Genomic DNA, 15,274 nt, shown 5'->3' on the forward strand with positions numbered 1-15,274 from the left:
ATTTAATAGAGGTGGTATGGTGGACACATCTGAGGAGGAAACAAAGGCTTAAATCCATGGCTCATAAAATTATTGAATAGGAAATAGAGCCTTAAATCCATGTCTAATACAGTCGACAAAAGGGTACAATTATTGAGGATAAGATCCTTAAATCCATGCATGTGCACTCGACATAAGGGTAAAATTATTGAGGAAAATAAAGCCTTAAATCCGTGGCTGATGCTTAAAACAATACACAACTAACAAGTTATACCAAAACGGGAAAAAACAACAACCAAACCACAGGTTAAAGGAGCAAAGAACACAAGACACGACCATGGGCCAAACTAATAAATAAAAAGAGGTGTTATACAGGGAAATTACAAACTAATCAAATCCAAATAATACAGAGCCAGTGATGCTTGAATTCCTAGGGGAAAAGATACACTGTTCAAGCTAGAGCATAAGACATGCGTGCAACGGCTAATTGAAGCAATGAAAAAAAAATAGGATTTATTGAGGAGGAACTACAGCCTTAAATTCAAAATAAAAATGGCTAAAGTGCCTAGTTTAAACTAATAAAAAAGACACAAATACCTGGAATTGGGATTTCATTCGATTTTGTTTCTTTAGCTAGATAGACTAGGCTTGGAACAACAACCACTTATTTTCTTCGTTCATTTATTTCCCTGCAACACCAGCCCTTCATTTTTACAATGCACCCAACAGAAACACAAGGTTATGAAATGGAATTAGCTCTCGCAAAGGTGAACATAATAGACACTGAAATGAAATTAAATAGAATTGAATTAAACCTAGAGTTGCATTAAGGACTACTGTCGAAAGCAGATCGCATGTGTATATAAATATCAAGTTATACGCCCCCGGCATACCGAATATTCTGACGACTCCACTCGCTAACTGCACGCCAGTGAAGAATCCCATGTGACCAGTGTTGGATCGAGATTCGAACCCTAAACATTGAGTACCGTCGACATAAAGCTTCCCAACAGACAAGCCAGTCCGCTCAACAACATGGTGGAGACGAGCATCGCCCTTCTTCCGAATTTGTCGAGCATAGCTGCCATGAGGGCGTAGGTACGTATTTCTATGATTGCATTGAGGAAAACACACACATATAAATTAGTACTCAGATTTACCATGTTCAGGCTTAATCCATAATACCCTGCACCACATACGAATCATAATACCCTACACCACATACAAATCAGATGAACCCTATTAAAACCATCCTCATACACGTCACGGGCGACTTGAATACGTCCACGAGGCTTCCCGATGGTTCCTCAGGCTCTGCAGGAGTGTGCTCGTCCCTGTCCAATGCCAACGATACTCCTGCCGACAGAGATTTCTGTTCTTGGCCGCAATCGATCTCATGACTTTCATGGCATCTTCCAGCCCGCCCTTGACGAGGTACCATCGGGGGGACTCTGATACAAATGGCAGAATGAAAAGGCAATACAAGGCCGAAGGAATCGAAGCGACTATGTACAGATATCTCTAGCTACCAGAAAAGTAGGAGAGAGCTGGAAGCAGAGCTATGCCGAGGGAAAAGAAATACAAAGTCAACATGTGAATTCGTCCTCTCTTACACGGCCCGACAGGTTCAGTTGCCAAAACGAAGGACGATAGTCGAACGCCGCCAATGCTAATTCCCTTCAATAAACGGAGAATCAAATAAACCCAGAAATTGGGCGAGAAGGCCATCAAGAAACTGAGGATGGTGTTGCAAATACAGACCAAACTCAGCACTCCCTTCCCTCCCAGCAAAGAATCCGACAATTTCCCAAATATCCCTACACCCGCATCAGTAAATAAACATCAAGATCCAATAACTGTAAATTCTTAAAGATCTAGCAGCAGCAAAATGCATATGAAGCTTCAGAGGTAAAATTATCAAAATTACCGATCAAGCACTCGATGAAAAACGCGGACTGCAGAACCCCAACTTTATATTTCTGATGACAAACGAGACCCATTCAGAAATCATTGAAACTCCGCTCCCTCCGTCCCAGCCCCATGACGCCCGATCCATGGAACACACAGATCCCGTGGAACTACAGGATTCGAACCCATGCTTCATGGGAAGGAAATCGTCAAAGGGTTTCTCTATGTTGCAGTGCCAGTTGGGCTCATAGTCTGCAAAAATCATGACCATTGTATGAAAGACCTCCAGAGTCCATGCGAGACTGTAGAGCACAAAATGCTTGAGCTGCCATCGTCTGAATTCTCCCGTCCATTTTTGAATTGAGAGTTCATTATTTATTGGCTTTTTAAATTTCAATTCTTACTTTTCACCTTTTTTGAAAAGGATGGGTTGATGCTTTTGGTTTTTTTAAATTTCTATTCTTGTGCTTTCTATTTTTGAAAAAAGATGTCAAGTATATGTTTTTGCTGTCAGGTTCATGCTTTTTCCATCCACGTTGGGCCAATTCTTTTCTTGTGAGGTTCATTTTTTTGCCATGCTTTTTCCGAAGGGAAATATCAAACACACATCTTGTCAACACGGTTTCAATTTATATTTCTTATTTATTTATTTGCACTTTATAATTGAGTGTTCATTTAATTTTTATTTTAAAATTTTATTTATTTTTGGGATGTTTGTAGTAGTGTGTTGAAAGGCTTTAGGATTGAAGAGTTTGATGGATATATTATGTTATTTGTTTTTTATTTTATTTAATACTTGTTATATGAAATTTATTGTATATTAATATTATTTTTTATTTAAAATTGCAAAGCAATATGTATTTAGGGTAAGTGTCTTGACAAATTTATAAAAACCAATTTTAATAAGTTTTAAAAAGGGCAAGTGGAAAATTGTGTGCGTGCGAATCTTTACAATGAGGAGTGTCCTCCTTGATATATAAGAATATGGGAATTAGTGTAGCCATATAAATGAAATGGCTAGCAAACTCAAATGAACATCAAAACACTCACCTCTCGATATATTTGACAGAGCCAAGCCAAAACAAATCATGAACATCTCAAAACTGATAATTAAATTTGTATTTAAAACTCATACTTAATTTGTGTTTTTCATAAAAAAATTCTATTTATTACTGGAGTAGGATTCTTGTCCATTTTACTTTTCTAGGAAATAAACTTACTAAGGGCTTTTAGAAATGTAACTGAATATTGTTTATCAACCCTAATGTAGTTGGATTTGAGATCAAATTACATAAAGATATTTGTAAATAAACATTCATACAACCATTCACGTATATATGCAGTTTCAATAAAATAAACATACAAAATACAAGTTTAAATAAGCAAACACAGAATATACAATTTCGTGTCCAAATACAAAAGAAAATAATCATTGTCAAAACCACTCATATATAAGCAATTTCAAACGAGCAAACACACACTTCAACTAAACACACCGTCAAAACAAGTGAAATATACATATAATTCAAGTAAACACAAGCTTACACAATTTGAATTCAAAATATCAAACATAAATACATAAAACATTTGCAAAACCACAAACATATATATACAAATTCAAATAATGTTACATGCAATTCAAGTAAACACAAGCTTAGACAATTTTAATTCAAAATATCAAACATAAATACATAAAACATTTGCAAAATCACAAACATATATATACAAATTCAAATAATGTTATCACTCTCAATATTTAGAGTTATCATATTTCTAGTGAATTAATTAATTCCCTAATACTTTCTAGAAAATGGATTCACAAATATCTACTCATTAGCAACTAATGATACAAAAAAACCTAACCTCAACAAAATAAATAAAAATTGGTATGATATAGTCAAACAATATTCGCAGTAAAGAAATTCAGAAAGGTAAGAGATACATTTTTCCTTCTCTATCCCTAGAACTGTAAATAAACTTCATTTCGAATACCAAGTTTGAAGGTTAATAAAAAAAGGGTGTGACAATCTAAAAAAGTTCCAAAATATATTAAGTTCACGAAGACTAACTCAAATATATTTTACTAAAATCTACTACTCCTCTGGGTTGTTTGAAACACAATGAAAATTAAAAGTGGTACCATAAGTAACGCATACCTAGATATCTGTTTTTCTTAGTTTTGAATTTTCCATCATGCATAGCCAAAGTGCTGAATATGTAACCATTTCTAGTATTGCTAAATTTTCATGAAAACTAAGTTAAGTATTTTGTGGTGAAAATTTCTACTCTTCAGGCCAATAAAAATTAAAATAAGTACCATAATGTAAGACATGCTAAGGTGATTTTTTTTATTACTTTTGTGGCAATTTCAAACAACTAAAAATTAAAATTAGTAGCATAATGTAAGACATACTAAGGTGGATCTTATTTGTTAGTTTTCACTTGTTTTGAATTTCCCATTGAGCATAGATGAAGGGCTAAGCACGAAATATAATTTCTTCTATTTCAAAGAACAAAATATTTTGCTCTTGTTTTGAAAAAAGAGCATATCTTCTGAGGAAAACCACACAATAATAAAAAAGAACCTAAAAGAAGAAAAGAAAAAATGCATCTAAAGATGCTAACAACTAATTGTGAAAACACCACAAAAAGATATGCTCTTGTTGAGACAACAAGGAAGAACATTTTATCATAATGCAACACATTACTCATTTTATCATAATGCTTCGATGCAACACATTAACTCATTTAATCATAATGCTTCAATGCAACACACTAACTCATTTTATGAATTAATAAACCAATGATAGATAAATAAAAAGTAACTCACATAGTATTACGTATTGAAATTGATTTTAGTATATAACGGAGAATCCCAATTGACGCGAAAGAGCTGAGTTGATTTCGATTATTTTTAATTGAATAAACCAATGATAGATAAATAAAGAGCAACTCACACAGTAGTACGTATTATTAATTTGAAAACCTATATTACATATATAACTGAGAATTGCGAGTTGACGCGAAAGAGCTGAGCATGATTGGATTATTATTAATTTAAAAGTTGAAGAAGCCGGTGATTCACTGATAAGAAAGAGTCACAGCCTCTGCCTTATATCCATGGAAGATACACAAGACGGCACAAGGATAATAGATATTATTAAGAAGGAAACAGAGGCCTAAATCATGCACACGGCACGAGGGAAATAGAAATTACCGAGGAGGAAATAAAGGCTTAGCACACATCAAAAGGAAAATAGAAATTACTACGGAGGAAATGGAAGCTTATATCCATGGCTGATGCACAAGGGTAATAGAAATTATTGTGGATGAAAGAGAGGTTTAAATCCATGGCTGATGTAGAAGAATAAAATTATTGAGGAAGAAACAGAGGCTTAAATCCATGGTCGATGCACTATTGGTTAAACTAATAAAAAAAAAAAAAAAAATTATAAATCCATGGTCGATGCACTATTGGTTAAACTAATAAAAAAAAAAGGTTATAGAAGAAAACCACAAACTAAACTAATACACAAAACATTAAACCCAAATACAAAGCTGTGGGAAGTCATTAAAAACCTAATCCCAATGGTGCTTGAATTCGTAAGTGATAAATTGGTTAATCTAAAGCCAAAGACGTGTACACAGGGGATTGGCGCAAGGAAGTAAATATTAAATGTAATAAAAATTATTGAGGAGGAGGAAGCAGAGCCTTAAAAATTGCTAAAGCACCATGTTTAAACATGGCCATCTCTACATACGTGAAATTGGGATTCCATTTCTTTAGCGAGGTACGCTTTGAACAGTAGCAATGTCAACTACCTCTTTCATTCATTTCCCTGCAACGTCAGCCCGCCCTTCATTCTAATAGCACCAAACATTTTACAAGGCAATGAAATGGAATTAGTTCAGCAAACTAGAGTAGAGATGAACATAAATACTTAAATTAAATAAAATTTGATTCATACCATTTCTGAGAGAATACAAGGCCGAAGAAATCAAAGCGACTATCTCCAGCCGCCAGAAAAGTAGGAGAGAGCTGGAAGCAGAGCTATGCCGAGGGAAAATAAATACAAAGTCGACATGCCAAGACGACAGCCCAACGCCGCCAGTGCTAATTCCCGTCAATAAAAGGAGAATCAAATAAACGAGTTATTTCCCAAGCTAAAGTGCAGTGGCAGCACTATGGACCAGAGGAGGCCACTTGGGAAGATGAGGAACTCCTTAGAGAGGCTTATCCAAACCTGTTTACAGGTGATAGACATCGGGACGATGTCCAATCTCAGGAGGGGGAGATGTAATGACCCCAGATTTATGTAAATTTGAAAGTTACTGTGGTAAAAGACGAATACAGTTGTTATTATGTTTTAAACAAAACTGTGGCAAACTAATTCTGATTAAATAATTTAATTTAAATATTTTCTTAGAATTGCTGGCAGCCTCTAAGAGGTGAATCTTAAAGAAAAGGATCAGTGTGATAACTGATGGAACTACCCTTCAAAAGGGAAAAAAAAAACCCTAACTTGGGGGATTCTGTGCTGTGAGGACAGACAGAGGAAAAAGAAAAGAAAACAAATCTTGCTCCAAGGGGGGGGCAAGGAGGTTAGGTCTGGTGAGGACCAGATAACCTGGCACCAGGAGTGCACTGTTCCTGTTGAGGGCTGGAGGCCTGCAGGATTGCTCGGGGGGAGAACACCATCCGAAGGATGGATCTCATTGGCTGGGAGGAGAGCAGAAATTAAGCAGGTGACCTTTGTTTGAATAAAACCATTCCTGACAGAGGAAATCAGGTACGGTTCCAAACTGGTAAGTCCCTGATAGGAAAATGAACATGCATTAAAGTTACAGTAATTTGAATGGTAAAGGACTGTTGTTTTTCCTAGATACTGTTAAAAGATTTTACCATGTGACCTTGAGGTAGAAAACTGTTAGTTAATGGAGTAGTCAATAACTCAACCAGACATTAACCTGTGCAAAACTACTGAATGACTCTGTGTAGAGAGTGTTATTAAACAGGCGTACTTATAAAACAAGGAATCTGTGACAAGGTCGTAACCATGCACCGATGGATACAAACAAGGAAAGCACTGTGTGATGTTGTACAGGCGAGACAGTGGTATTAAACTACGTTACATTGCATGTAGCCAGAAAAATGAAAACATTTTAGCCAACCCGAGAGCGGAAGTAAATAACTGTAATAGAGATGATTTAATCACAGCAGAGAACCTGTGCAAGCACGATGAGGGGCATTATTCCTAGGATGGCCGAGAGGCGATGCATGCGAATAAAATGACAGACCCTCGTATTCATTATTCCTAGTATGGCCGAGAGGCGATGCATGCGAATAAAATGACAGACCCTCGTATTCATTATTCCTAGTATGGCAGAGAGGCGATGCATGCGAATAAAATGACAGACCCTCGTATTCATTATTCCTAGTATGGCCGAGAGGGGATGCATGCAAATAAAACTACCAACCCTTGAATTTAGCACATGAACTGTGAAAACCATGCATGCACATATAAAATACAACCCTCATATCAAACAGATGAACTGTAAAAAAGTTATGCATGAGCGCTCAGACGCGGAATAGCCGCCAAACATATTATGAGGAATAATAATATACAACTTTAGAAGTTACAGAAGCATGAACTAAAACTGTTAACATAACCCCGTACCCCCGAGGCGGAGGCCGCGGGTGAGCTAGCAAGCCATAGCGAAATATAACCACATATCTATTTGCAAAAGCGGCAAACAACAATGAAAATTCCATTAAAACACAGGAATGCCCGAGAGCTTAATGTCTATCTACTGTGGCAATTACTGCTAGCTTCAACAGAGCACTTTCGAATTCAAATATATATATATATATCATTACATTCAAAAAGGGGATCAAGCCCCATAAAACTAAGACGGGTTCTGATCTGAAAACCCAACGAGTATTTGGACCATACAATCAATATCAAGTTGTTACAGGATGGCCTGGTAATTAATAGCACAAGATTGAACATACATAACAGAACCGGAGACGGCCTCCAAGCATAACTCTCGCAAGAGAGGATTCTCCATCGTATGCAGCGAAGGCATCTGTAGGGGTTTCCCACCGGGATTAACCGACAATGGGAGCAAGGAATCCGTGTTGAAACAATAAATATTCATACCCAATCATATGTAACAACTCTTGTCTGAAACCTCTAATCACTATAAACAAGGGCAGGGTACGAAGGTCATAGCATACCTGTGTTAAGCCGGTGAGATGCGCCGCTGGAGAGAAAGCCATAGATGGATCTGCAGCGTAGAAGGTTGCAGCTACAAACCCGACAATGAAACTATGAGAACTGTATGCATTACTCCAGGTTAACAAAACCTAAAACTTAACCCAAGGATTGTCAATGAAAATTACCTGCGAGGACTCGATGCTGAACGGGAAGACAAACCCTGGAGGGTTACAGTCTGGAGGCACAAGGGAGCTGGTGTCGAACTGTGGAAGGAACATCGAACCAGATCCGCAAAGACCGCGGCACCAAATGAAGAAAATGATAAACTGAATTTCACTCAAAAAAGTCTTAGTAAAACCCTTGACAATTGACAACCCTCCGATCACCAAACTTAATCTGGACCGTCGAAGTAAGGCGGGAGCCTGTGGTGATAAAACCGAAGTCCGCAATCCCAAAGCATCACGTGGCTGGTGAAACCAGGTCATGCCACCTGCCCCGGACGTACTGCCGCGTTTATGGTAGGATGAGTTGTCAACAGGCTCTGTGGCGGGATATCAAGTCCACACCATTAACCATTGTAAATATCTCGAGCAGATTGTCATAGGTAGAATAAACCAAGGTATGGGTTATGTTAATTCGGTGAGGTGGGTGTATTGAAAGGTATATTAATCATGCATAACCGTAAACTTTGGCATAGATATATATATGTTAATACACCCCGACTTATGTATATGTTTAACAATGTTTATGGTTGACAATTGCTTATGCTTTATGCAAACGTTTTTAATCATAGGAAAATTGAAGGTAAAGTGCACTTTAATCATATAGATTGATATGGTTATGGTCATCATGATTGGAAAAAAATCATATGAGCATTATGTTTAGGCAAGTTGGTATGTATAACCAAAAAAAAATTGAATATATGGCTAGGGTCGTGACAAGTGGTATCAGAGCCCAGTTTCAACGCTGTGGCCTCAAGTAGAACATACCAGTATGCAGAAGGGTACACCAAGCAACTCATGCAAGCTAACAATGTACTTAACTGTGTTCTGTTTATTTGCACTGATATACAGAATTGCAACAAATCAACAGTTAAAACCAGAAAGGAGACAAAATGCAAGAACCCGGCAGTAACCCTCAAGAAAATGCAGAACTGTGGGTGCAATTGGATGCAGAGTCACGGAGTACTAATCTGGCAATCCTGGAAGCCGTCCGGGAATTGAAGAATGAAATGGCACGGCTGCGAGAGGACAACGTACGTCTAACAGTTGAACAGGAAAAGATTCTGAAAAGCCTGTCAAACAGGCAAAACCCACCCCTGTCCAACCCCAGTGCAGAACAGCAAAGGGTAACAGAAGAACAAGATCATCAAATGGAACCTGAAAACTTCCAAGACAAGGAGGATCACTCTGATAATGCACCTCAACAGCAAACATCAAAACGTAAGAAAGTGGAATTGCAGGGAGAATTCTGAAAGATTAAACCTCCACATTTTGATGGTGAGCAAGAGGAAGCTGCTGAAGCCTGGTTGATCAATATGAACAAGTATTTTCAGTTGTATGAGTACGACCACAACCTGAAAGCAAGATTGGCAATCTTCCAATTACAAGGCAAGGCAACCTTGTGGTGGGAAGAAATCAAGATAGTCAAAGGGGTCAGCGAACGAACTATTACATGGGAGAAATTCCAGAAGTATTTCAAGGAGAGGTACCTGACAGAACGCTTCTATGATGAGAAGGCAAGAGAATTTCACGACTTAAGACTGGGACAGCAGACCATGGACGAGTTCATTAATCGTTTTACCTCGCTGCTACGCTATGTACCTTACATCAAGGAAGAAAAAGCCAAGGTTCAGAGGTTTGTGAGCAGCCTACCTTCATACATAAGGGAAAGGATTGAATTCGATAATCCTAGAACCATGGATGAAGCCATCCATAAGGCGAGAATCTGTTACCAGCAGAGTAAACAGAAGGGGGACACTTCCATCAAGAGATGGAATGAGAAAAGAAGTGGTCGGGTGGTTGGAAGCAGCAAAGGAAGTCGCAGCAGTGGGAATAAGAGTGCCGGTAAAGGACTGAGTAGCAGACCTGCTGCAAGGAACGCGCCCCGGTCCAGACCAATGAGCGAATCTAAGGCAAATGAGCAGTCTGTTAGATCAGCTGATGAAGGGATGACCACACCACCAGTGCAATGCTGGGGTTGTGGAGGACCCCACTATGTTAAAAACTGCCCGCAGAGGAAAGGAACAGACCAGATATCTCAGATACATGAGGCTTCAACGGTTGGGGACGTGGCCCGTAGTGTGCCCAGAATCAATGCGGCGCTGGAGGACCGTCAGGCGGAGTACCAGCCATCTATGATTGAATTCGAAGGTAAAATCTCAAACCTGTCCTTAGCTGTTCTTATAGACCCAGGGGCTACCTTAAGTTATATTAGTCCGAATGTAGTAGAACAGTGTAAACTGCAGGCTGAAAAATTCAAAAATCCGTGGCTGGTCCAACTAGCTACAGGAGCCAAGAGACGAGTCTTGGCCAAGGTGAATAATTGTGCCTTAACCTTAGCAGGGCAGCCAATAGTGGCAGATTTGAATGTATTACCGTTGGGCTCCTATGATATTTTGATTGGGATGGACTGGCTGGAGAAACACTGGTCCTTGGTTAACTGCAAGACCAAGACCATATATTATAAGGATGACCTGGGAGACCAGCAGGAATTGCAAGGAATTAGACACCCTGTGCAGATTCGACCTATTACAGCTACCCAGTTAGCTAAGTGCATCAAGAAGAAATGTCAAATCTACGCTATCCAAGTGGGATACACAAATCAGAAAGACACAACTGCCATGCTGGGTAACATGCCGATAGTGCAGGAGTTTGCAGATGTTTTTCCCGAGGAAGTGCCGGGATTACCACCAAAACAGGATGTGGATTTCACTATTGAGCTAATTACAGGGGCAGCACCTGTATCACGGGCACCCTATCGTATGAGTGTGCCAGAACTGACAGAATTAAAGATGCAGCTACAAGAACTGTTAGATAAAAATTACATCCGTCCCAGCGTGTCGCCTTGGGGAGCCCCAGTGTTGTTCGTCAAAAAGAAATATGGAACTTTACGGATGTGCATTGATTATCGCCAGCTAAATAAGCTTACAATCAAAAACAAATATCCTTTGCCTAGAATCGACGAGCTCTTTGATCAGGTGAAGGGGGCAACGGTATTTTTAAAAATTGATCTGCGATCTGGTTACCATCAGATCAGAATAAAAGAGGAGGATATCGCTAAGACCGCCTTCAAAACGCGGTATGGGCACTATGAGTTCGTGGTGCTACCTTTTGGGCTGACAAATGCACCCGCCACTTTCATGTGTTTGATGAACAAGGTGTTTCAGCGGTTTTTAGACAAATTTGTGCTGATATTCATAGATGACATTCTGATTTACAGCAAATCAAGGAAGGAGCATGAGGAACACCTTAAATTGGTGTTGCAAACTTTGTGGGAACATCAATTATATGCAAAGTTCAGCAAATGCGATTTTTACAAGGAGGAGATACAATATTTGGGCCACGTGATCACTAAAGAGGGCATCGCTGTGGATCCTGAGAAGATTAGAACTATAATGGAGTGGCCTATTCCAAAGGACGTGGCAGACATTAGGTCCTTTATGGGGTTAGCAGGGTATTATAGAAGATTTGTCGAAGGCTTTTCGAGAGTAGCATACCCAATCACCTCTTTGCAAAAGAAAGGAAAAACATTTAAGTGGACCTCAGCGTGCCAAAAGAGCTTTGAGCAGCTCAAGCACTTACTTACTACTGCACCTATATTAAGTATCGCTGATCCTAACAAGGATTATGTAGTCTGCACGGACGCAAGCAAGGAAGGTGTGGGAGGAGTGCTGATGCAGGAAGGAAGAGTCATTGCTTACGAATCTAGAAAGTTGAAAGAGCATGAGCAGAAATACTCTGCTTATGACATGGAGCTGGCTGCTGTCATTCATGCCCTGAAAATGTGGCGACATTACCTTGTGGGCAGAAAATTTCTGTTATTAACAGACCACCACAGTTTAACGAACTACTTCAGTCAACCCACCTTAAATACAAGACAAGCTCGCTGGGCTGACTTCTTAAGTGGGTTCGACTTTGAAATTAAGCATCTAAAGGGTAAGGAGAACCGAGTAGCGGATGCATTAAGTCGGAAGGTGCAATGCGTGTGCAGGATTTCAGTTAGTGAGTGGCAAAGTACCTTATTGGAAAAGATAAAAATAGCGGCTGAACAAGATGCTGTTTATCAGCACATCAAACAGAAATTACAGCAGCAATCTAATAAGGAATTACTACAAGGGTACAAACTAGATGATGCTGATATGTTGTGCTTTAATAATAAGCTGTATGTGCCCAATGAAGACAGCATTAAGAAGCTGATTTTAGATGAGTTTCATACCAGCCATTATGCGGGACACCCGGGCTACCAGAAAATGGTTACCACACTCCGCAAAGAATACTACTGGCCAAAAATGAAGCAAGAGATAACTGAGTATCTAGCACGCTGTCTAGAATGTCAGCAAATTAAGGCGGAACACATGCACCCAGCAGGACTGTTACAACCTCTACCCATTCCAGAATGGAAGTGGGAGACTATATCCATGGATTTTATAACGGGACTGCCCAAGACCAAGAAGAATAATGATTCCATTATGGTGGTGGTGGATAAGTTGAGTAAGGCAGCACACTTCATACCTGTGCAATCGACATATAAGGCTGTACAAATTGCCCATATTTTCATGCAGCATGTGTTCAAATTACATGGGCTGCCGAAAGTGATTATCTCTGATCAGGACGTCAAGTTTACATCAACCTTTTGGAGGACACTGTTTGCGGAACTGGGAACACAGCTGAATTTTAGTACAGCTTATCATCCCCAAACTGATGGCCAAACAGAACAAGTAAATCAAGTTGTGGAAGACATGCTGAGAGCATGTGTTTTGATGAAGCCAACTCAATGGGAGGACTATCTCCACTTAGTCGAATTCGCATACAACAATGGGTACCATTCCTCAACTCAGATGAGTCCTTTTGAGGTTATGTATGGGCGGAAGTGCTGCACACCCGCAAGCTGGGGTGGACCGGAAGACAGGTTGCGAATTGGTCCTGATATGTTACAGGAAATGGAGAATACAGTGAAAAGGGTGCGTGCTAACTTGAAAGCCGCTCAAGACAGGCAGAAAAGTTTCGCTGATCGAAAAAGAAGATTTAAGGAATTCCAGGTTGGGGATCATGTATTTGTGAGGATCCAACCAAGAAGGAGTACCTTGCAGTGGAGGGGATGTGCCAAGCTAGCACCTCGTTACTTTGGGCCTTTCCAGATCTTGGCCAAAGTAGGACCGGTCGCCTATCAACTTGCCCTACCAAGTCATATTAAGATTCACAATGTGTTTCACGTATCCGTATTAAAGCAATACGTTTACGATCCTAAACATGTGATTCAATGGCAGAATGTGCGGGTAAGAAGTAATCTGGTTATTATGGATAAGCATTGTTTATAAACTGAAAAATAACTAAATCCATTCTGTTTGCAGGTCGAGCCGGAAGGCGAGGTTCTGGTCGAACCACTGACCATTCTCGACCGGAGAGAAGTGCAGCTGCGGAAACGAGTTATTTCCCAAGCTAAAGTGCAGTGGCAGCACTATGGACCAGAGGAGGCCACTTGGGAAGATGAGGAACTCCTTAGAGAGGCTTATCCAAACCTGTTTACAGGTGATAGACATCGGGACGATTTCCAATCTCAGGAGGGGGAGATGTAATGACCCCAGATTTATGTAAATTTGAAAGTTACTGTGGTAAAAGACGAATACAGTTGTTATTATGTTTTAAACTAAACTGTGGCAAACTAATTCTGATTAAATAATTTAATTTAAATATTTTCTTAGAATTGCTGGCAGCCTCTAAGAGGTGAATCTTAAAGAAAAGGATCAGTGTGATAACTGATGGAACTACCCTTCAAAAGGGAAAAAAAAAACCCTAACTTGGGGATTCTGTGCTGTGAGGACAGACAGAGGAAAAAGAAAAGAAAACAAATCTTGCTCCAAGGGGGGGGCAAGGAGGTTAGGTCTGGTGAGGACCAGATAACCTGGCACCAGGAGTGCACTGTTCCTGTTGAGGGCTGGAGGCCTGCAGGATTGCTCGGGGGGAGAACACCGTCCGAAGGATGGATCTCATTGGCTGGGAGGAGAGCAGAAATTAAGCAGGTGACCTTTGTTTGAATAAAACCATTCCTGACAGAGGAAATCAGGTACGGTTCCAAACTGGTAAGTCCCTGATAGGAAAATGAACATGCATTAAAGTTACAGTAATTTGAATGGGAAAGGACTGTTGTTTTTCCTAGATACTGTTAAAAGATTTTACCATGTGACCTTGAGGTAGAAAACTGTTAGTTAATGGAGTAGTCAATAACTCAACCAGACATTAACCTGTGCAAAACTACTGAATGACTCTGTGTAGAGAGTGTTATTAAACGGGCGTACTTATAAAACAAGGAATCTGTGACAAGGTCGTAACCATGCACCGATGGATACAAACAAGGAAAGCACTGTGTGATGTTGTACAGGCGAGACAGTGGTATTAAACTACGTTACATTGCATGTAGCCAGAAAAATGAAAACATTTTAGCCAACCCGAGAGCGGAAGTAAATAACTGTAATAGAGATGATTTAATCACAGCAGAGAACCTGTGCAAGCACGATGAGGGGCATTATTCCTAGGATGGCCGAGAGGCGATGCATGCGAATAAAATGACAGACCCTCGTATTCATTATTCCTAGTATGGCCGAGAGGCGATGCATGCGAATAAAATGACAGACCCTCGTATTCATTATTCCTAGTATGGCCGAGAGGCGATGCATGCGAATAAAATGACAGACCCTCGTATTCATTATTCCTAGTATGGCCGAGAGGCGATGCATGCAAATAAAACTACCAACCCTTGAATTTAGCACATGAACTGTGAAAACCATGCATGCACATATAAAATACAACCCTCATATCAAACAGATGAACTGTAAAAAAGTTATGCATGAGCGCTTAGACGTGGAATAGCCGCCAAACATATTATGAGGAATAATAATATACAACTTTAGAAGTTACAGAAGCATGAACTGAAACTGTTAACATAACCCC

General features: G+C 39.7%; 1 protein-coding gene and 1 pseudogene across 1 annotated transcript; one reads left to right on the plus strand and one right to left on the minus strand.

Moving 5' to 3' along the window:
• Nucleotides 1-8,590, minus strand: part of LOC149181773 (organic cation/carnitine transporter 4-like) — a 40,314-nt pseudogene extending 31,724 nt beyond the window's left edge.
• Nucleotides 8,591-9,642: 1,052 nt separating this feature from the next.
• On the plus strand, nt 9,643-12,932 carry LOC149181774 (uncharacterized). Its single transcript, XM_089414319.1, has 4 exons — nt 9,643-11,319; nt 11,950-12,110; nt 12,318-12,658; nt 12,889-12,932. The coding sequence occupies exons 1-4, from the start codon at nt 9,643-9,645 to the stop codon at nt 12,930-12,932; spliced, it is 2,223 nt and encodes a 740-aa protein (XP_089270445.1).
• The last annotated feature ends 2,342 nt before the right edge of the window (nt 12,933-15,274 follow it).

The sequence above is a fragment of the Pinus tabuliformis genome, chromosome 3_2, assembly GCF_031772625.1.
Source record: "Pinus tabuliformis cultivar Carrire ecotype Pingquan chromosome 3_2, CPIR1, whole genome shotgun sequence".
NCBI classification, from domain to species: domain Eukaryota; kingdom Viridiplantae; phylum Streptophyta; class Pinopsida; order Pinales; family Pinaceae; genus Pinus; species Pinus tabuliformis.